The 23,801-nt window shown below is 45.6% G+C and overlaps 1 protein-coding gene across 4 annotated transcripts in view; it reads left to right on the top strand.

Annotated features, from left to right (window-relative positions):
- Window positions 1-23,801, top strand: part of LOC106610178 (lipopolysaccharide-responsive and beige-like anchor protein) — a 296,378-nt gene that overhangs the window by 259,999 nt on the left and 12,578 nt on the right. For 2 of the 4 annotated variants that reach the window (XM_045722742.2, XM_082978434.1), the window contains exons 49-53: window positions 547-636; window positions 10,850-11,042; window positions 12,159-12,224; window positions 17,832-17,987; window positions 20,990-21,157. In XM_045722742.2, the coding sequence (XP_045578698.1) occupies window positions 547-636; window positions 10,850-11,042; window positions 12,159-12,224; window positions 17,832-17,987; window positions 20,990-21,157 (673 nt within the window). The remainder of the gene's footprint in view (window positions 1-546; window positions 637-10,849; window positions 11,043-12,158; window positions 12,225-17,831; window positions 17,988-20,989; window positions 21,158-23,801) is intronic. The other 2 variants (XM_045722744.2, XM_082978435.1) reach the window with 2 other exon arrangements.

Consider the following 23,801-nt stretch of genomic DNA (forward strand, 5'->3'; position numbering starts at 1 on the left):
TCTACCTCTGCCTCTACTCTCTCCCTCTACCTCTCTCTCTCTCTCTCTCTCTCTACCTCTCTCTCTCTACCTCTCTCTCTCTACCTCTCTCTCTCTCTCTCTACCTCTCTCTCTCTACCTCTCTCTCTCTACCTCTCTCTCTCTCTACCTCTCTCTCTCTCTACCTCTCTCTCTCTCTCTCTACCTCTCTCTCTCTCTCTACCTCTCTCTCTCTCTACCTCTCTCTCTCTCTACCTCTCTCTCTCTCTACCTCTCTCTACCTCTCTCTCTCTCTCTACCTCTCTCTCTCTCTCTACCTCTCTCTTTCTCTACCTCTCTCTCTTTCTCTACTTCGCTCTCTTTCTCTACCTCGCTCTCTTTCTCTACCTCTCTCTCTTTCTCTACCTCGCTCTCTTTCTCTACCGCTCTCTTTCTCTACCGCTCTCTTTCCCTACCTCGCTCTCTTTCTCTACCTCTCTCTCTTTCTCTACCGCTCTCTTTCGCTACCTCGCCCTCTTTCTCTACCTCTCTCTCTACCTCTGCCTCTACCTCTCTCCCTCTCGCCAGGCTGTGGAGGCACAGATCAGGAGTTTTGGACAGACCCCATGTCAGCTGCTCATCGAGCCACACCAACCAAGGAGCTCTGCCATGCAGGTGGTGAGTCTCGCACACACGTACGCGCACGCTCACACCGACTGACCACCATACCATGCCCAATACCATGCCCAATACTGTACACAATACCGTGCCCAATACCGTGCCCAATACCGTACACAATACCATGCCCAATACCGTACACAATACCATGCCCAATACCGTACACAATACCATGCCCAATACCGTACACATTACCATGCCCAATACCGTGCCCAATACCATACCCAATACCGTACACAATACCATGCCCAATACCGTACACAATACCATGCCCAATACCGTACACAATACCATGCCCAATACCGTACACAATACCATGCCCAATACCATGCCCAATACCATACCCAATACCATACCCAATACCATGCCCAATACCGTACACATTACCATGCCCAATACCGTACACAATACCATGCCCAATACCATACCCAATACCGTACACAATACCATGTCCAATACCGTACACAATACCATGCCCAATACTGTACACAATACCATGCCCAATACCGTACACAATACCATGCCCAATACTTTACACAATACCATGCCCAATACCGTACACAATACCGTGCCCAATACCATACCCAATACCGTACACAATACCATGCCCAATACTGTACACAATACCATGCCCAATACTGTACACAATACCGTACACATTACCATGCCCAATACTGTACACAATACCATGCCCAATACCGTGCCCAATACCATGCCCAATACCGTACACAATACCATGCCCAATACCGTACACAATACCATGCCCAATACTGTACACAATACCATGCCCAATACTGTACACAATACCGTACACATTACCATGCCCAATACCGTACCCAATACCGTACACAATACCGTACACAATACCGTACACAATACCATGCCCAATACCGTACACAATACCATGCCCAATACCGTACACAATACCATGCCCAATACTGTACACAATACCATGCCCAATACCATGCCCAATACCATGCCCAATACCGTACACAATACCATGCCCAATACCGTACACAATACCATGCCCAATACCGTACACAATACCATGCCCAATACCGTACACAATACCATGCCCAATACCGTACACAATACCATGCCCAATACCGTACACAATACCATGCCCAATACCGTACACAATACCATGCCCAATACCATACCCAATACCATACCCAATACCGTACACATTACCATGCCCAATACCGTACCCAATACCATGCCCAATACCATGTCCAATACCGTACACAATACCATGTCCAATACCGTACACAATACCATGCCCAATACCGTACACAATACCATGCCCAATACTGTACACAATACCGTACACATTACCATGCCCAATACCGTACCCAATACCGTACACACCATACCCATACCGTACACAATACCATGCCCAATACCGTACACAATACCATGCCCAATACCGTACACAATACCATGCCCAATACTGTACACAATACCGTGCCCAATACCGTGCCCAATACCGTGCCCAATACCATACCCAATACCATACCCAATACCGTACACAATACCATGCCCAATACCGTACACAATACCATGCCCAATACCGTACACATTACCATGCCCAATACCGTACACAATACCATGCCCAATACCGTACACAATACCATGCCCAATACCATGCCCAATACCGTACACACTACCATGCCCAATACCGTACACAATACCGCCATCCGCCCCGCCAATACCGTACACAATACCATGCCCAATACCGTACACAATACCATGCCCAATACCGTACACAATACCATGCCCAATACCGTACACAATACCATGCCCAATACCGTACACAATACCATGCCCAATACCGTACACAATACCATGCCCAATACCGTACACAATACCGTACACAATACCATGCCCAATACCGTACACAATACCATGCCCAATACTGTACACAATACCATGCCCAATACCGTACACAATACCATGCCCAATACCGTACACAATACCGTACACAATACCATGCCCAATACCGTACACAATACCATGCCCAATACTGTACACAATACCATGCCCAATACCGACCGAGGCCCAATGGAATAGCCTTGACGGTCTCTGACTGCTAGTGTGTTAAATGACGGTCTCTGACTGCTAGTATGTTAAATGACGGTCTCTGACTGCTAGTGTGTTAAATGACGGTCTCTGACTGCTAGTGTGTTAAATGACGGTCTCTGACTGCTAGTGTGTTAAATGACGGTCTCTGACTGCTAGTGTGTTAAATGACGGTCTCTGACTGCTAGTGTGTTAAATGACGGTCTCTGACTGCTAGTGTGTTAAATGACGGTCTCTGACTGCTAGTGTGTTAAATGACGGTCTCTGACTGCTAGTGTGTTAAATGACGGTCTCTGACTGCTAGTGTGTTAAATGACGGTCTCTGACTGCTAGTGTGTTAAATGACGGTCTCTGACTGCTAGTGTGTTAAATGACTGTCTCTGACTGCTAGTATGTTAAATGACGGTCTCTGACTGCTAGTGTGTTAAATGACGGTCTCTGACTGCTAGTGTGTTAAATGACGGTCTCTGACTGCTAGTGTGTTAAATGACGGTCTCTGACTGCTAGTGTGTTAAATGACGGTCTCTGACTGCTAGTGTGTTAAATGACGGTCTCTGACTGCTAGTGTGCTAAATGACGGTCTCTGACTGCTAGTGTGTTAAATGACGGTCTCTGACTGTCTCTGACTGCTAGTATGTTAAATGACTGTCTCTGACTGCTAGTATGTTAAATGACTGTCTCTGACTGCTAGTATGTTAAATGACGGTCTCTGACTGCTAGTATGTTAAATGACGGTCTCTGACTGCTACTATGTTAAATGACGGTCTCTGACTGCTAGTATGTACTGCTAGTATGTTAAATGACGGTCTCTGACTGCTAGTATGTTAAATGACGGTCTCTGACTGCTAGTATGTTAAATGACGGTCTCTGACTGCTAGTATGTTAAATGACGGTCTCTGACTGCTAGTATGTTAAATGACGGTCTCTGACTGCTAGTATGTTAAATGACTGTCTCTGACTGCTAGTATGTTAAATGACGGTCTCTGACTGCTAGTATGTTAAATGACGGTCTCTGACTGCTAGTATGTTTAAATGACGGTCTCTGACTGCTAGTATGTTAAATGACGGTCTCTGACTGCTAGTATGTTAAATGACTGTCTCTGACTGCTAGTATGTTAAATGACTGTCTCTGACTGTCTCTGACTGCTAGTATGTTAAATGACGGTCTCTGACTGTCTCTGACTGCTAGTATGTTAAATGACGGTCTCTGACTGCTAGTATGTTAAATGACTGTCTCTGACTGCTAGTATGTTAAATGACTGTCTCTGACTGCTAGTATGTTAAATGACTGTCTCTGACTGCTAGTATGTACTGCTAGTATGTTAAATGACAGTCTCTGACTGCTAGTATGTTAAATGACGGTCTCTGACTGCTAGTATGTTAAATGACTGTCTCTGACTGCTAGTATGTTAAATGACGTTCTCTGACTGCTAGTATGTTAAATGACGGTCTCTGACTGCTAGTATGTTTAAATGACGGTCTCTGACTGCTAGTATGTTAAATGACTGTCTCTGACTGCTAGTATGTTTAAATGACGGTCTCTGACTGCTAGTATGTTAAATGACGGTCTCTGACTGCTAGTATGTTAAATGACGGTCTCTGACTGCTAGTATGTTAAATGACGGTCTCTGACGGTCTCTGACTGCTAGTATGTTAAATGACGGTCTCTGACTGTCTCTGACTGCTAGTATGTTAAATGACTGTTTCTGACTGCTAGTATGTTAAATGACTGTCTCTGACTGCTAGTATGTTAAATGACTGTCTCTGACTGCTAGTATGTTAAATGACGGTCTCTGACTGCTAGTATGTTAAATGACGGTCTCTGACTGCTTGTATGTTAAATGACTGTCTCTGACTGCTAGTATGTTAAATGACGGTCTCTGACTGCTAGTATGTTAAATGACGGTCTCTGACTGCTTGTATGTACTGCTAGTATGTTAAATGACGCTCTCTGACTGCTAGTATGTTAAATGACGGACTCTGACTGCTAGTATGTTAAATGACGGTCTCTGACTGCTAGTATGTTAAATGACTGTCTCTGACTGCTAGTATGTTAAATGACAGTCTGACTGCTAGTATGTTAAATGACGGTCTCTGACTGCTAGTATGTTAAATGACGGTCTCTGACTGCTAGTATGTTAAATGACGGTCTCTGACTGCTAGTATGTTAAATGACTGGCTCTGACTGCTAGTATGTTAAATGACTGGCTCTGACTGCTAGTATGTTAAATGACAGTCTCTGACTGCTAGTATGTTAAATGACAGTCTCTGACTGCTAGTATGTTTAAATGACGGTCTCTGACTGCTAGTATGTTAAATGACTGTCTCTGACTGCTAGTATGTTTAAATGACGGTCTCTGACTGCTAGTATGTTTAAATGACGGTCTCTGACTGCTAGTATGTTAAATGACGGTCTCTGACTGCTAGTATGTTAAATGACGGTCTCTGACTGCTAGTATGTTAAATGACGGTCTCTGACTGCTAGTATGTTAAATGACGGTCTCTGACTGTCTCTGACTGCTAGTATGTTAAATGACGGTCTCTGACTGCTAGTATGTTAAATGACGGTCTCTGACTGTCTCTGACTGCTAGTATGTTAAATGACGGTCTCTGACTGCTAGTATGTTAAATGACTGTCTCTGACTGCTAGTATGTTTAAATGACGGTCTCTGACTGCTAGTATGTTAAATGACGGTCTCTGACTGCTAGTATGTTAAATGACGGTCTCTGACTGCTAGTATGTTTAAATGACGGTCTCTGACTGCTAGTATGTTAAATGACGGTCTCTGACTGCTAGTGTGTTAAATGACGGTCTCTGACTGCTAGTGTGTTAAATGACGGTCTCTGACTGCTAGTGTGTTAAATGACGGTCTCTGACTGCTAGTGTGTTAAATGACGGTCTCTGACTGCTAGTGTGTTAAATGACGGTCTCTGACTGCTAGTGTGTTAAATGACGGTCTCTGACTGCTAGTATGTTAAATGACGGTCTCTGACTGCTAGTATGTTAAATGACGGTCTCTGACTGTCTCTGACTGCTAGTATGTTAAATGACGGTCTCTGACTGCTAGTATGTTAAATGACGGTCTCTGACTGCTAGTGTGTTAAATGACGGTCTCTGACTGCTAGTATGTTAAATGACGGTCTCTGACTGCTAGTATGTTAAATGACGGTCTCTGACTGCTAGTATGTTAAATGACGGTCTCTGACTGCTAGTATGTTAAATGACGGTCTCTGACTGCTAGTATGTTAAATGACGGTCTCTGACTGCTAGTATGTTAAATGACGGTCTCTGACTGCTAGTATGTTTAAATGACGGTCTCTGACTGCTAGTATGTTTAAATGACGGTCTCTGACTGCTAGTATGTTAAATGACGGTCTCTGACTGCTAGTATGTTTAAATGATGGTCTCTGACTGCTAGTATGTTAAATGACGGTCTCTGACTGCTAGTGTGTTAAATGACGGTCTCTGCTTTGACTCGCTCTCGCCCGTCTATAGTCTTTCCTCCCCCCCCCCATTATCCCTCCATCCTAACCCTGGGAAATGTAAGCTCTGGTTTTAAACCCATCTCCTCTCGTCGTCAGAGAGGGGTGAGGTATGATTTTGGGTGTAGGGGGGCAGATGAGGGTGAATGGATTAGCACTGTGGAAACATGGTCCTGAGCCAAACTTCCACTCTACACCTTAGACAGACAGACAGACGAGGGGACCAGGGGAGAACCAGAGGGAGGAGGACCGGCTGGGAACAATGGCCCAAAGGTGACAGGCTTTTAAGGGGCAGGAAGAGGGGGTGAGGTGGGGGGGGGGGATGTGGATGACGTGCCGACTTGAGCCCCCCAGAGCCCCCATTAGCGGGGTGGCCCTGTGGTGCTGACAGCTGGAGACCATTGGCGCACACACACATATGCACAAACACACACATATGCACAAACACACACATATGCACAAACACACACATATGCACAAACACACACATATGCACAAACACACACATATGCACAAACACACACATATGCACAAACACACACGCACATAGCGCTGCCCATATGCCACCCCTGTTTACCAAACACCCCATTAGCTCCTCACCACAAATCCAAATAATGCCACATTCATCCACAGGTTGAGGGTCGAGGGTTTGCTCTTTTTGAGGGTAGATCAGTTTTAATATTGCAGATAGAACCCAGAATCTATCAAATTCATTGTTTGCGTAATTTCTAATCCCCCTCATTTAGATTTTTTATTTCTTTATATTTTTCCCCCTACCATCCCTCCCTGATTGGAGTACATTTAACGGAAAACAATACTTCTACTGCTACTTACAGCTATTTTCTCTCACATAACTATAGAACTAACTTTAAATATATTACTTATTTCCTCTGTCTGCAAGTGCTGGATTTTCACACACAGCGGCCAATCCACCATTAATTCTGATCTTAACTCCAACTAAAAGATTAACCCATTTTTCCCAGTATAATGCCATTTTATCATTTCCTTTTGCAATACATCCCTCTCTGTGATGTCTTACGAGGGTCCTGACTCCAAAAGCGAGCCACCGATGGACAGTACCAGAAAATATGTTCTGTTGATTCTGTTTCCTCCCCTTCTAATGTCTTAATGAAATCAGAAGTAGACTATCCTGGCCTGGCGTACAGTATACTATTAGTAACAGTGTATTAACTCTTCCACTCTTACAGTGGGGTGCAGTACAGCAGGGTACAGCAGGGTCGTGTGCAGTACAGGAGGGTCATGTGCAGTACAGTAGGGTCGTGTGCAATAGGGTACAGTACAGTAGGGTACAGTAGGTTACAGTACATTAGGGTAGGGTGCGGTACAGTAGGGTGCGGTACATTACAGTACGGTACAGTAGGGTATGGTACAGTACATTAGGGTACAGTAGGGGGCAGTACAGTAGGGTGCAGTACAGTACAGTAGGGTGCAGTACAGTAGGGTGCAATACAGTAGGGTGCAGTACAGTACAGTAGGGTGCAGTACAGTACAGTAGGGTGCAGTACAGTACAGTAGGGTGCAATACAGTAGGGTGCAGTACAGTACAGTACAGTAGGGTGCAGTACAGTAGGGTGCAATACAGTAGGGTGCAGTACAGTACAGTGAGGTACAGTAGGAGCTGCTGAGATGAGAAGGGAGCAGTAGAATAACGAGGGGAGAAATGGGGAGACACTTTCCTAGACAAATAAACGCTAGGTGGTTGAGCAGGGCCTCAATTCCCTGTGGTGAGACACACACGTCCCACACACACACACCCACCACACACACACACACACACACACACACACACACACGTACGTACGGAAATCCATTGGAAACTCGACCCCAGTACTGGAGCAGGAGGGCATATGAGTCCATACTGGTTAAAGGTGTCTTATATGTAATTGTTTGGCCTCTCCGGTGGTGGTAGGTGGGCCTGGTGTGTTTGGACAGGTTTGACGTGTCCTAGGTAGACTGATGTTCAGTGCCTTTCTCTTTCCATTCACACCAGCAGCAGATGAGGGACTTCTTTCCTTCTCTCTCTTATTTCTTTCTCTCTCGCTCGCTTTCTTTTCCTTGCACTCGCAATTTCTCTTTCTCCCTCTCTCTTTCTTTCTCCCTCTCTCTTTCTCTCTTCCCTCGCACTCTCTCGCTCTCTCGCTCTCTCTATCACTCTCCCTCCTCTTCTCTCTCCTTCTCTTTCTCCCTCTCTCTTTCTTTCTCCCTCTCTCTTTCTTTCTCCCTCTCTCTTTCTTTCTCCCTCTCTCTTTCTCTCTTCCCTCGCGCTCTCTCGCTCTCTCTCGCTCTCTCTATCACTCTGCCTCCTCTTCTCTCTCCCTCCCTCTCTCCCTCTCTTTCTCTCTCTCTGACTCATCCCCATTAATCTCTGTGTCCTTCTCCACCTTTGTTTTCCATCCTTCCCCCTGTCTGAGTGTAGTGTGGTGTCAGACTCCGGTCCTGTCATGTCCCCCTGTCTGAGTGTAGTGTGGTGTCAGACTCCGGTACTGGCATGTCCCCGTGTAGTGTGGTGTCAGACTCCAGTCCTGGCATGTCCCCCTGTCTGAGTGTAGTGTGGTGTCAGACTCCGGTCCTGGCATGTCCCCCTGTCTGAGTGTAGTGTGGTGTCAGACTCCGGTCCTGGCATGTCCCCCTGTCTGAGTGTAGTGTGGTGTCAGACTCCGGTCCTGGCGTGTAGTGTGGTGTCAGACTCCAGTCCTGGCATGTCCCCCTGTCTGAGTGTAGTGTGGTGTCAGACTCCGGTCCTGGCATGTCCCCCTGTCTGAGTGTAGTGTGGTGTCAGACTCGGTCCTGGCATGTCCCCCTGTCTGAGTGTAGTGTGGTGTCAGACTCCGGTCCTGTCATGTCCCCCTGTCTGAGTGTAGTGTGGTGTCAGACTCCAGTCCTGTCATGTCCCCCTGTCCTGAGTGTAGTGTGGTGTCAGACTCCAGTCCTGTCATGTCCCCCTGTCTGAGTGTAGTGTGGTGTCAGACTCCAGTCCTGTCATGTCCCCCTGTCTGAGTGTAGTGTGGTGTCAGACTCCAGTCCTGTCATGTCCCCCTGTCTGAGTGTAGTGTGGTGTCAGACTCCAGTCCTGTCATGTCCCCCTGTCTGAGTGTAGTGTGGTGTCAGACTCCAGTCCTGTCATGTCCCCCTGTCTGAGTGTAGTGTGGTGTCAGACTCCAGTCCTGTCATGTCCCCATGTTGGTGGTCAGTCGTGACGTTGTCAGAGTATTCTAATAGCATGTTAAAACAACAGAGATGACCTCAGTGTGCCTCTGACATAAAGCATGTATAGTATGTTCCCCAGCTCACTACAAGCATCCTGCAAATGACTCCTCAGTCTGAACAAATGGCACCATATTTCATGTGGAGTGCACTTTTATTGACCAGAACCCTGATCAGAAGGAGTGCACTATGTAGAGGGAATAGGGTTCCATTTGGGACGCAGGATGAATAATGTGTGTGAGCCAAGCCAGTAAAAACAACTCTTATCTGTAGAAGTGAACTCACATGGTTTAACATGAGTGTCGGTGTCTTGACAAAGCTTGGCAGGAACAAATGTCAATTCTTATATGAAGATAAATCCAAAATGGGATTTTTATTTGACCGTTTATGTGGCGACTGATTGTTACCAATGATAAAAGTATCAAGTTCAAATCTGACCATTGTCATGTTAATAGCTATTTCCTGAAGAGACCTGAGCAAAGTCTGAGAATTTTGACGAAGAATGTTGACTTTACTCATTGTTAAAAGATATATAAATAATATCTGGCATGTACACTAGTCCTTATATTTAGAGGTTCAGTACAAGTAACTGCTAGTAGACTCTTGATTCATTACAGATGGTGTAGAATGTCAGACTTGAGGAGGACTCCAGTACCCAGCAGCCCTCACGAACAGGTTATTGATGGTGCCACATTTGATGAGGCGTTACCATAGAGATAGAGCGCTATAGATGGCTATAACCAATCACAGACGCCATAATGTAACGCAGATACAAAGATGAGTCCTCTATCTGTATGGGCATTACAGACACTTTCAATAGAGTGTTAGGGAGGGAGCACTATAACAATGTTAACAGGGGAGTTCCACAGAGGAGTTTTGGCCTACAAGGGTATTTCACACACACACTATACACATACACCCACACTATGCCAATCCTGTGGCATTTTCTCCTCTTACATTTTGTCTATTTCTTTGTTTGTATTGCGTTTAAATGCTGAGACTTGTTGGTTCTTCCTTAGTATTGACACAAACTTTGTCTTTAAGAAATAGTTTTCTTGTGTCTGTTTTTCTTGCCCTGACTTCTAATCAATGTTGTCATGTGAATAATGGTACTCTGCTTTTAGTACCTCAGCTTTTCTCCAACTGGCCTCCTTCCCTTTCTATAGCTTGGCCTCTGAGTGCTGCCACTCCATGCTAGCTTCCCAGCTAACGTTCTCTCTGTCCCTCTCCTCCCTTCCCCCCTCTCTCTCGCTTTCACCCTCTTTTCTGCGTGCTGCTGCCGCTCCTGCTGTTCCCTCTTCTCCTCCACTGCTCCATCCCTCATTCGCTCCTGCTCTTCGTCTGTGGATCTATCCATCCATTGGACTCCTCCTCCTCCTCTCCCTCCTTCCGTCCATCCGTCCGTTGATCTGTCCATCACCACCAGTATGTCCTCCTGCAGAGCCCGTTGATGTTCACGGAGCAGATGCAGCAGGATGTCATCATGGTGTTGAAGTTCCCCAGCAACTCTCCCGTGGCCCACGTGGCCGCCAACACCCAGCCGGGCCTCGCCACGCCCGCCATCATCACCGTCACCGCCAACCGCCTCTTCGCCGTCAACAAGTGGCACGGCCTGGCCGGTAAGAGGGGGATTGTAGGAAATGGAGTCTAAAGTAGGATTATCTTGTAGAGGTCAGAAGGATTTTTATTTTATTTAATCTTTATTTAACTAGGCAAGTCAGTTAAGAACAAATTCTTATTTTACAATGTCGGCCTACCCCGGCCTAACCCTCCCCTAACCCGGATGACGCTGGGCCAATTGTGCGCCGCTCTATGGCTTGAAATGTAAATTTAACCCATTCATTGAAATTCAACTCATATGTAGGATATGAGATATCAAGGATGTACTATTTTTGATCATAAGTCTGATTTCATGTAGCACGTCAAAGACCGGTACACAGAATAGAGAGTTTTGGAGGACACAGTTGAGGACTACACATTTATCAACACACAGTATCGTATCCAAAGACCTTCAGTCAGTATTTCTCTGTGTAGCTCAACGAGAGCAGCCAATAGTCTTGTCTCTCATCTTCCCAGGACAGGACGTTGATTTCTGAGACAGTTGAGCGGTCCTCCTAAAAGGCAGGATCAAATGTGACACGTGCACTCTGCCAGCGTTAGGTTTCACTTCCTCTTTGATGCATCAAGACCTCACTCCTCATGGTTTATTTATTAAACATCAACCCTGCTGTGGAATAACAGGGAAGGGGATATGGGATGAAGTCTGACGTTAGGAAACTCAAAGACAATGAAGATCTCATCGAATTTGGAGCATTTTGTTTTGATGAGTGGATTTCATGTGATATTGTTTGTGGTTAGATCTTGAATTATGATATTAGCGTTATTTTAACTTGTTTATGGTACAAATCTGTATTTTTAGGGTATGTTCAGATGTAAGGATTCACGATATTCTCTTATTAAGTTGTTTATGTATTACTATGTATTATCAGAATCCATTTGGAGCCACAGAGAACAGTTTTACAGCTAAATGTAACTCTTTGGTAGAGCGCTCTGGGGGACAATAGGCTTTGAGTGTGGCAAATTACATTTTAGCATCTCCCATATGGAACAGAAGCCCAAGTACTCCACAGGGCCTAATCACTGATATTAAACCCATCCTTCTTTCTGCATCCCACTCATTCCTTCCTCCCACACCTCTCTTTTCGTCTCTCTCTCTCTCTCTCTCTCTCTCGCAGGTCATCAAGGCTCCTCTGTGCAGGACCAGCAGTACCAACTGCCCGTGGAAATCGACCCTCTGATAGGTATGCCACTTGTGTGTGGTTTTTGTGCGCGCACTTGCGGGGGTCACTGCGTGTGTGTATATGCATTAAAGTGAGTGTGCGTGTGTATGTATCTCTGTGTGTCTATGCACACGTGTGTGTGTGTGTGTGTGTGTGTGTGTGTGTGTGTGTGTGTGTGTGTGTGTGTGTGTGTGTGTGTGTGTGTGTGTGTGTGTGTGTGTGTGTGTGTGTGTGTGTGTGTGTGTGTGTGTGTGTGTGGTGCATGTGTTTGTATGTTGGTGTGTGTGCTCAAACGTGTGTGTGTGTCTCTCTCTCTGTCTCTCTGTCTTTGTGTGTCTCTGGGATTCATTGTGATGGCCCAAGGCAGTGTCCCTGGCCTGTAGCTCACTGTTGTTTCCCAGCCTCTGCCCACCAACAGCCCCCACCCCCGTCCTCTCATCCCCTGAAATAAATCCTCCACTCTGCTCTCTCCTCTGCTAAACCATTTGCATGTAAATTGGAATGCAATGAGCTGTGGCCTGGACTGGTATTACATCATCAAGCTCTCCCCCTCTCCTCTATCTCTCTCTCTCTCCATCTCTCTCTTTCTCTCTCTCACAGTTTTTCTTACTCTCTCTCTGGTTTAATTTGAGCGGGGGAAAGGATCTGTGTCAGTATAAATTAATATGAATGCAGTAATAATGTGTGATTGAGTGCGCGGCGGGCGGATGTCAGGACAATATGGGCGCCTCTCATCACTCACGACTTGTTGATGAGGAGGCGAGCAGAGCAGAGGAGCGTTAGTGATGTATAGGATCCACTGTCTGGGAGAGAGTGGTCAGAGACAGAGCTCTAGTGATGTATAGGATCCACTGTCTGGGAGAGAGTGGTCAGAGACAGAGCTCTAGTGATGTATAGGATCCACTGTCTGGGAGAGAGTGGTCAGAGACAGAGCTCTAGTGATGTATAGGATCCACTGTCTGGGAGAGAGTGGTCAGAGACAGAGCTCTAGTGATGTATAGGATCCACTGTCTGGGAGAGAGTGGTCAGAGACAGAGCTCTAGTGATGTATAGGATCCACTGTCTGGGAGAGAGTGGTCAGAGACAGAGCTCTAGTGATGTATAGGATCCACTGTCTGGGAGAGAGTGGTCAGAGACAGAGCTCTAGTGATGTATAGGATCCACTGTCTGGGAGAGAGTGGTCAGAGACAGAGCTCTAGTGATGTATAGGATCCACTGTCTGGGAGAGAGTGGTCAGAGACAGAGCTCTAGTGATGTATAGGATCCACTGTCTGGGAGAGAGTGGTCAGAGACAGAGCTCTAGTGATGTATAGGATCCACTGTCTGGGAGAGAGTGGTCAGAGACAGAGCTCTAGTGATGTATAGGATCCACTGTCTGGGAGAGAGTGGTCAGAGACAGAGCTCTAGTGATGTATAGGATCCACTGTCTGGGAGAGAGTGGTCAGAGACAGAGCTCTAGTGATGTATAGGATCCACTGTCTGGGAGAGAGTGGTCAGAGACAGAGCTCTAGTGAAGTATAGGATCCACTGTCTGGGAGAGAGTGGTCAGAGACAGAGCTCTAGTGATGTATAGGATACACTGTCTGGGAGAGAGTGGTCAGAGACAGAGCTCTAGTGATGTGGTCAGAGGCAGAGCTCTCGCTCTCCTTTATTGTTCTCTCTCTCCTCTTGTTTTCTCTCATTCTTCCTCTTTCCGTTGCTCTCTAGTTGCTCTCTTGACCTCGCAAATGTTCTCTCTCCTTTTCTTCACTCTCTCTCGCTCTCATTCTCGATCTCGTCCAGCACACATACGTTTCCTCTAACGGTTGTCTAGTTAAAATGTCATTCCCACCAGCTCATCTCCATCCAGATCCATTTCTCCCCTTTTATGGCCCTCCTTTTTATATACTGTGTGTGTGTGTGTGTGTGTGTGTGTGTGTGTGTGTGTGTGTGTGTGTGTGTGTGTGTGTGTGTGTGTGTGTGTGTGTGTGTGTGTGTGTGTGTGTGTGTGTGTGTGTGTGTGTGTGTGTGTCGTATCACATTTTATTTGTCACATATTTAGTAAACAACAGGTGTAGACTAACAGTGAAATGCTTACTTAAGGGCCCTTCCCAACAATACAGAGAGAAATAAAATTGAGAAATAATAGAAAAGTAAAACACGTAATAATACAAGTAATAATAGATACGCAATGAGTAACAATATCTTGGCTATATACACAAGGTACCAGTACAGAGTCGATGTGCAGGGGTACGAGGTAAATGACGTAGATATGTTCATATAACTAGGAATAAAGTAACAGATAGTAAACAGTAGCAGCAGCGTATGTGATGAGACAAAAGAGTTGGTGCAAAAGGGTCAATGCAGATAGTCCAGTTAGGTATTTGGTTAACTATTTAACTAACTAGTTAGCAGTGTTATGGCTTGGGGGGGTAGAATCTGTTCAGGGTGCTGTTGGTTCCAGACTTGGTTCATCGGTACCGCTTGTCGTGTGGTAGCAGAGACTTGGGTGGATGGAGTCTTTGACAATTCTTAGGGCCTTCCTCTGACACCGCCTGGTATAGAGGTCCTGGATGGCAGGAAACTCGGCCCCAGTGATGTACTGGGCCATCGGCACTACCCTCTGTAGTGATTTGCGGTCGGATGCCAAACAGTTGCCATACCAAGCGGTGATGCAGCCAGTCAAGATGCTCTCAATGGTGTAGCTGTAGAACTTTTTGAGGATCTGGGGACCCATGCCAAATCTTTTCAGGCTCCTGAGGGGGAAGAGGTGTTGTTGTGCCCCCACACGACTGTGTTGGTTTGTGTGGACCATGATAGATCTGTAGTGATGTGGACACAGAGGAACTTGAAGCTCTCGAACCTGCTACACTACAGCCCCGTCCATGTGAATGGGGGGCGTGCTCGTCCCTCCGTTTCCTGTAGTCCACGATCAGCTCCTTGGTCTTACTGGCGTTGAGGGAGAGGTTGTTGTTCTGGCACCACACTGCTAAGTCTCTGACCTCCTCCGTATAGGCTGTCTGATCGTAGTCTGTGATCAGGCCTACCAATGTTGTGTCGTTGGCAAACTCACCAACTGGGACGGCCCGTCAGGAAATCCAGGATCCAGTGTTCGGTTCCAGGGTCCTTAGCTTAGTGATGAGCTTGGAGGGCACTATTGTGTTGAACGCTGTGCTGTAGTCAATGAATAGCATTCTCACATAGGTGTTCCTTTTGTCCAGGTGGGAAAGGGCAGTGTGGAGTGCAATAGAGATTGTGTCATCTGTGGATCTGTTGGGGCGGTATGTGAATTGGAGTGGGTCCAGGGTGTCTGGGAGGATGGTGTTGATGTGAGCCATGACCAGCCTTTCAAAGCATTTCATTGCTACAGATGTGAGTCCTTTGGGGCGATAGTCTTTTATACAGGTTACTACGGTGATCTTAGGCACAGGGACTCTGGTGGTCTTCTTGAAACATGTAGGTGTTACAGACTGGGTCAGGGAGAGGTTGAAAATATCAGTGAAGACACTTGTCAGCTCTGAGTATGTGTTCTGGTAATCTGTCTGGCCCTGCGGCCTTGAGTGTTAATTAACCTGTTTAAGGTCTTACATCGGCTACAGCTCTCATGCATGGTTCAGTGTTGCTTGCCTCTGTACACTTATTACTGAAGCCAGTGACTGATGTGGTAAACTCCTACTGGAACATATTCCAGTCTGCGCTAGCGAAACAGGCCTGTAGCTTAGAATCCGCTTCATCTGGTACATCCTGTTTGAGTTTTTCCTTGTAAGCAAGAATCAGAAGGATAGAGTTATGGTCAGATTTGCCAAATGGAGGGCGAGGGAAAGCTTTGTATGCGTTTCTGTGTGTGGAGTGAAGGTGATGTAGGGTTTTTTCGCCTCTAGTTGCACACGTGAACATGGGCACTTTCATAGATGTTCATGCATATGTCTGAGGCCATTCTACCATTTTTGAATAATATAAAAAAGCCCCTCTTTTAAAAATGTTTTTCTTCACACTCGGAATGCACGACTGACTATCTCTGCAGCTCACTCAGCTCTGTTTTGTCATTTTTCAGCACCAGCCCACGTTCCACATCACATGTGTAATGCGTGTGGTGAGGTGCTATTTTCTTAACGTGTCATTTATGTATTTATACTTCTCACATTCCACAAGGAGCTTCAGTTTAAACACAGTAAATTGTATTTGACTGGCGGGGCGGCCGTGGCGGGGGGAAATGTTGATAATTGGTTGAAATATTCGTCAGACATGGCGTGCTGGTCTCTGTCAGGGATGCCTGGGCCGGACCAACACCTGTTCATCTTGAGTTAGAGCAGAAGAGAAAGAGAAGAGAGCCTGAGAGAAAGGGAGGATAAAGTTACAGAAGTCTAGGACCTAATGTGCCTGTTTGTTCCCTGGACACAGATTAAGTCTAGTCCTGGACTAAAAATGATTTTTTTATAGAGATTCTGATAATGATTTAGAATTAGACTTCATCTTTGTCCGGGAAACTGGCACAGCATATCTTAATATCTTACCGACTACAAAGCACTTTATGATAGATGGCTACGTCTGTAAGGCCAAGAAAATGCATGTCCAAAACAGACATGGCTCTGCCTTTGTTTTAGTCTGTTATCTCTGTCTTTTTTCTCTCTCTGTTTCTCTTTCTTGCTCCCTCGCTCTCCCTCGCTCTCCCTCGCTCTCCCTCGCTCTCCCTCGCTCTCCCTCGCTCTCCCTCGCTCTCCCTCGCTCTCCCTCGCTCTCCAAGCGCTCTCCGTCTCTCTCTGTCTGTCTCTGTCTCTGTCTCTGTCTCTGTCTCTGTCTCTCTCTCTCTCTCTGTCTGTCTGTCTGTCTCTCTCTCTCTCTCTCTCTCTGTCTCTCTCTCTCTCTCTCTCTCTCTGTCTCTCTCTCTCTGTCTCTCTCTGTCTGTCTCTCTCTGTCTCTGTCTCTCTCTCTCTCTGTCTCTCTCTCTCTGTCTCTGTCTCTCTCTCTCTCTGTCTCTCTCTCTCCCTCTCCCCAACAAACCTCCAACTCAGCGATAAGTGGCCAAATTGGATTTAATTTATGTTGTCCTGACTATGCGTGACTCCTCTCCTCTTCTTAGCTAAAGGAAGTCTCTTCTCCTTCTGGGGAGAGAGAGAGAATATGCACGCTCATCGTTACTCAAACTCTTAGGCCCAGTGGAAAATGTGAAACCCTTGTAAACGCCACGTCCTAGATGTTTTATGTATTCCCTCACAAATCAAAATGGTGCTGCTGCCGTGGCGACGAACGTGCGTAATCGCCATGCGTGACAAATGTCGTAGTTGGTAGCTCCAGTAATGGTCTGATGTCTTTGTGAAAACGATTAACGCAGCGATATCGTAAAAGAAAACAATCAGATTTTATGCAATACGTTTTTCCTCAGACATACATGCTTTACTTAATGAATTACTGTGCAACATCTCAGTATGTATTTCTCTCCCTCTTCCTCACCTCCCCCTGTCCCCTCCTCCCTACCCCGCTCTCCCTCCTCTCTCTCTCCCTCCCCACCCCGCTCTCCCTCCCCATCTCCCTCCTCTCTCTCTCCCTCCCCATCCCCCTCCCTCCCTCCTTCTCCTCCCTCCTTCTCCTCCCTCCTTCTCCTCCCCCCTCATCCTTCCACCTCCCTCCTCCTCTCCATCCCCTCTCCAGCCAGTAACGTGGGGACCCACCGTCGTCAGATCACAGACCTGTTGGACCAGAGCATTCACATCCACTCTCAGTGTTTCATCATCACCGCAGACAACCGCTTCATCCTGCTCTGTGGCTTCTGGGACAAGAGCTTCCGCGTCTATTCCACTGACTCAGGTACAGCCTTTACAAATTTGGTCTACCGAGTTCTATATAGGCAACTGACCCAGGTACAACCTTTATTGTAAAGTGACTTCAGAGTCCTATTCACTACACTGACTCCGGTACTGCCCTTATGCATCTGTTCATTAAGACTTCGATATAGTAATCTGACCCAGGTATATTCTTTATACTTATTGCCCCTACAGATTCTTATTATCTTCTCTGACTCATGTACAGCCCTTACAACATAGATCCATATGAGTACTGTACATATCACTGACTCAGAATCAGTACTTATTCTAGAATCTAGAGCAACTTCAGAGTCTCATTATTCACTCCCCTTCACCCCATCAGAGCCCTGTGTTCTCAGCTGATTCAGCCTTTACTACACAGCTCCATCAGAGCCCCGTGTGCTTCACTGATTCAGGAACAGCCTTTTTGTATTTTGCTCTACCACAAATCAAATGTATTTATAAAGGACTTTTTACATCAGCTGATATCTCAAAGTGCTGTACAGATACCCAGTCTAGAACTCCAAACAGCAAGCAATGCACCCCTTCTGAGTGCTCTGTAGTCAACTGACCCAGGTACAGCCTTTCAAATATAGTTCCATCAGAGGCCTGTATACTCCCCTGACCCGATTACAGCCCTTATTCTAGAGCGTCATTCAGTGTCCTATTAACTTCACCGTTCATTTCACAGCCCCTAATCATCGGCCCTTCCACAAGACACCTAATCCATCAGGTACAGCCTTTATAGTAGGTGTAGGTATAGCCCCATTAGAGCCCTGTTTACTGTACTGACCCAGGTACAGCCTTTATAGTAGGTGTAGATATAGCCCCATTAGAGACCTGTTTACTGTACTGACCCAGGTACAGCCTTTATAGTAGGTGTAGGTATAGCCCCATTAGAGCCCTGTTTACTGTACTGACCCAGGTACAGCCTTTATAGTAGGTGTAGATATAGCCCCATTAGAGCCCTGTTTACTGTACTGACCCAGGTACAGCCTTTATAGTAGGTGTAGGTATAGCCCCATTAGAGCCCTGTTTACTGTACTGACCCAGGTACAGCCTTTATAGTAGGTGTAGGTATAGCCCCATTAGAGCCCTGTTTACTGTACTGACCCAGGTACAGCCTTTATAATAAGCATAAGTATATAAGCATAGTTATAGCCTCTATCCTCCAGCTCCATACGTCCCCAGCTACGTCTCTGTCTCCCGGCTACGTCTCTGTCTCCCGGCTACGTCTCTGTCTCCCGGCTACGTCTCTGTCTCCCGGCTACGTCTCTGTCTCCCGGCTACGTCTCTGTCTCCCGGCTACGTCTCTGTCTCCCGGCTACGTCTCTGTCTCCCGGCTACGTCTCTGTCTCCCGGCTCCGTCTCTGTCTCCCGGCTCCGTCTCTGTCTCCCGGCTCCGTCTCTGTGGATCCCGGCTCCGTCTCTGTGGATCCCGGCTCCGTCTCTGTGGATCCCGGCTCCGTCTCTGTGGATCCCGGCTCCGTCTCTGTGGATCCCGGCTCCGTCTCTGTGGATCCCGGCTCCGTCTCTGTGGATCCCGGCTCCGTCTCTGTGGATCCCGGCATCTGTCTCTATCCCCCAGCTCTCATCTCCAACCCCATTCAGAACCACTCTGGAGATCTACAAAAGGCCTGTGATTCAATTTTGAAAGGCAGAAGCTCTCTATCTCTCCATCTCCTGTAAAGGGGGAAGAGAGGGAGGGAAAGAGGGGCGGGGAAGAGGGAGACCATTGTGTGTCTGTCTCAGGGGTGTGCGACCGGAACACGAACACGGTTTAATCTTACACGCGTTCAACAGCTGCTGTCCCGCTCCCCGTAGCCCCCCCCCCCCCGTAGCTCCCCAGGTTAAAGAATAGGACTGATTTGATCAATTTACAACACTTGATTTGGAAACAGCGACACTCTCGTCCCTCTCCACCTTGCTCATAGTGCCCTGTTGATTGAATGTAATCTGAAATTGAAGTGGTTGGGGGTGTATTTAAAGGGATAGTTCGCCCAAATTACATATTGGTTTTCTGTAAGCGGTCTATGGACAAGGTATAACAGCAATCCATACTTATGTTTTAGCATTTGTGGCACAAATACCATTCATCCATGGGACTGATATTAGCATTGTTTCGCCTCATGTTCAAATCATCTACAAGTGACTTTGTTGAGCTTCACAATCAATTTGAGATACTTTTTTAGATACTTAAAACCTGTAACACCCACGTGTTAGAATGAAGTCTTAGATTTGGCATAGTTCCTGCGCTGTGCCGAAATGAATCCATAATTAGGAATCTATAATTATTTTCTAGTGTATATATGAACTGTCAGACATTTTGAATATTACGCAGCTATGATGTCTTGGTTAACTGTGTCTGTTAGAAGCTGAGCCAGACTGCGCACGCGAACACACACACAATTATCCCTCTTTTTATACAGATACAAGGTCATTTGGGAACAGACAGTGAAGCAGACACTGAGACAGAAATGCACCCTGGGTTACAGAACAGTGATGTGTGTCTGCAATACTAGATACATATTCACTGACTGACTGAATACACACGTGCACACGTGCACACACAAACACCAAGAGGAAATATTTTCAGTCCTGTGAACATCCGTGTGAGGCTGGGAGCTCATCTGGAAGGTGTAGAAGACTTAAGACAGCAGCCACATGCAACAATTAGGTATATCAATGGTTCAGAGAGTGTTTTTTTGCTCAGCGCATTTGTTTGTAAGTTGACGGTTTATATATGATATATATTGAGACATTTTATGTTAATGACAGATGTTTTATACATGTTATTTTAGAATGTTTACCATTAGTGTTGTTGGTAGCACTTAATATGCTGTAATACTACTGTAAATAGTTTTGCTTGTATGTCAAGTGCCCAAATACAGTACATCAAGTACTGTAAAATAAATTGCTACTGTATTTTAATATTTCATAACTAGAATAAAAAATCAGATGGCTGTGGCTGGAATTGTGTGTGTGTGTGTGTGTGTGTGTTTCCAGGGAAGCTGACCCAGATAGTGTTTGGTCACCGTGATGTGGTGACGTGTCTGGCCAGGTCTGAGTCGTACATCGGAGGGGACTGCTACGTCCTGTCAGGCTCCAGAGACGCCACGTTACTGCTCTGGTACTGGAACGGAAAACACAGCAGCATCGGAGAGAACCCAGGAAGTAAGTACACCTCCTATGCTAGGGGGGAAAAATCCCACAGTAACACGAAGAGTAAGTCTGCGTTTACACAGGCAGCCCAATTCTGACTATTTTCTCTCTCACTAATTGATCTTTTGACCAATCAGATCAGCTCTTTTGCCAATAATTGGGCAAACAGTCAGAATAGGGCTGCCTGTGTAAAGTACCACACTGTCGCCCAGAACCCTCTTTCTCTCTGAGAGACAGGTCTGACTGTATTTACGGCCCCAGTCTGTAAAGTAACAACTAGTTTCATCTGACCACACTAGATCTCCTACACACAGATTGGATTTCAGGGAACTGACTCTATAGTGTGTGTGTGTGTGTGTGTGTGTGTGTGTGTGTGTGTGTGTGTGTGTGTGTGTGTGTGTTATCGAGAAAGTTGTGTGAGAGAGAATGTTAGTGTGTGTGTTGTCCCTCCATGTGTGTGAAAGTGAGAGTCCGAGGACCACTTAGAGACGGTAAATGTGACGTGGGGGTCGCTGGTCACATGAAAGCCCACCACCTTCTATCTGATGCGGGGTTAGAACAGTCATGAAAAGTGCAAAACGTTACCCCCCTTACAGCCCTTACTCTTACCATGACATATGACATGGACCATGATGATCAAAGGGCTAAACACAGAGCACAGAGCAGGAGAGTCACTGCCTCCATGGTACTAATTTGGCTGGCTTAGAGACCCTTACATGCTGTTAAGTGCTCTGCTACAAATGGACTGCAATTTATGACAAATTGTGATTTGGTTAATAAGACACATCGGTTGTTGATCTGGAACACGGAACGTTAGATGATGGCGTGTCACTGACCTCATCTGGTGTTTTGGATGTGGATGTCGCAGTCTTTCCCACCACAAGAGGTGTTTCTAAAACTAAATAAACCAAAAGTACGGTACAGGGCTACGGGAAGGTGGGCATGTTGCTTAAGTTACAAAATACAGACTTTTTTGATTTTGGCTGCTATTTTGCAGATTTGGCTGCTATTTTACATATTTGGCTGCTATTTTACAGATTTGGCTGCTATTTTGTGATTTAGCATTCGAGGTATTCCTTGTTTCCGAGGTGTAAATTACCATTGGCCTGCATATTCGGTTAATTCTAAATGATATAAATAATTAATGTATAATATATTACCATATGAGGTTATTACTTCACACATGGATGATTACATCACTCTGAGTACAATCAGTAGAAATGTACATTTCATTAATAAAACATGCATACTGTGGGCTGTGTTCATTTATACCAAATAGATCAAACAAGAAAAGATAATTACATTCTACATACATTATATGATGTGTGTGTGTGTGTGTGTGTGTGTGTGTGTGTGTGTGTGTGTGTGTGTGTGTGTGTGTGTGTGTGTGTGTGCCTTATGAATCCCCAATTCCACATCGGCTACCCATGACTTTAAGGTTGGCAGATTTGATTGAATGGGGAAGTTGGTATAGGACTAGGGTATCTGTGTCGATATGTACATTGTTCTTCTCCTGCCTCAGTCAGTGCCAGTTTGCATGGTGTACAGTCTAGTAGTGAATCTAGCGTGTGTGTTTGTATAAAGTGTGTGTGTGTGTGTGTGTGTGTGTGTGTGTGTGTGTGTGTGTACAGTGCCTTCAGAAAGTATTAATTACCATTGACTTATTCCACATTTTGTTGTGTTACAGCCTGAATTCAAAATGGATTAAATATATATTTTTTTATTTTACCCATCTACACTCAATACCCCAAAAATGACAAATAGAAAACATGATTTTAGAAATGTTACCAAAGTTATTGAAAATGAAATAGATAAATATCTCATTTTCATAAGTATTCACACCCCTGAGTCAATACTTTGTAGAAGCAGTCTTTCTGGGTAAGTCTCTAAGAGCTTTCCACACCTGGATTGTAAAACATTTGCCCATGATTCTTTTAAAATTCTTCAAGCTCTGTCAAATTGGTTGTTGATCATTGCTAGACAACCATTTTCAGGTCTTTCCATAGATTTTCAAGTAGATTTAAGTCGAAACTGTAACTCGGCCTCTCAGGAACATTCAATGCTGTCTTGGTAAACAACTCCAGTGTATACTTGGACTTGTGTTTTAGGTTATTGTCCTGCTGAAAGGTGAATTTGTCTCCCAGTGTCTGGTGGACAGCAGACTGAACCATGTTTTACTCTAGGATTTTGTCTGTGCTTAGCTCCATTCTGTTTATTTTTTTATCCTGAAAAACTCCCCAGTCCTTAATGATTACAAGCATACCCATAACATGATGCAGCCACCACTATGCTTGAAAATATGGAGAGTTGTACTCAGTAATGTGTTGTATTAGATTTGCCCCAAACATAATACGTTGTATTCAGGACAAAAAGTTAATTGCTTTGTCACATTTTTTGCAGTATTACTTTAGTGCCTTGTTGCAAACAGGTTTTATGTTTTGGAATATATGTGTTCTGTACAGGCATCCTTATTTTCCCTCTGTCAATTAGGTCACCATGCTCGAATGGATATTCAATGTATTTTAAATAAAATAAAAAAGTTTTACCTACCAATAGTAGGTGCCCTTATTTGCGAGGCATTGGAAAACCTTCCTGGTCTTTGTGGTTGAATCGGTGTTTGAAATTCACTGCTCGACTGGGGGACCTTACATATATT

This window comes from Salmo salar, chromosome 08 (genome assembly GCF_965601325.2).
Source record: "Salmo salar chromosome 08, fSalSal1, whole genome shotgun sequence".
Classification (NCBI taxonomy): Eukaryota; Metazoa; Chordata; class Actinopteri; order Salmoniformes; family Salmonidae; genus Salmo; species Salmo salar.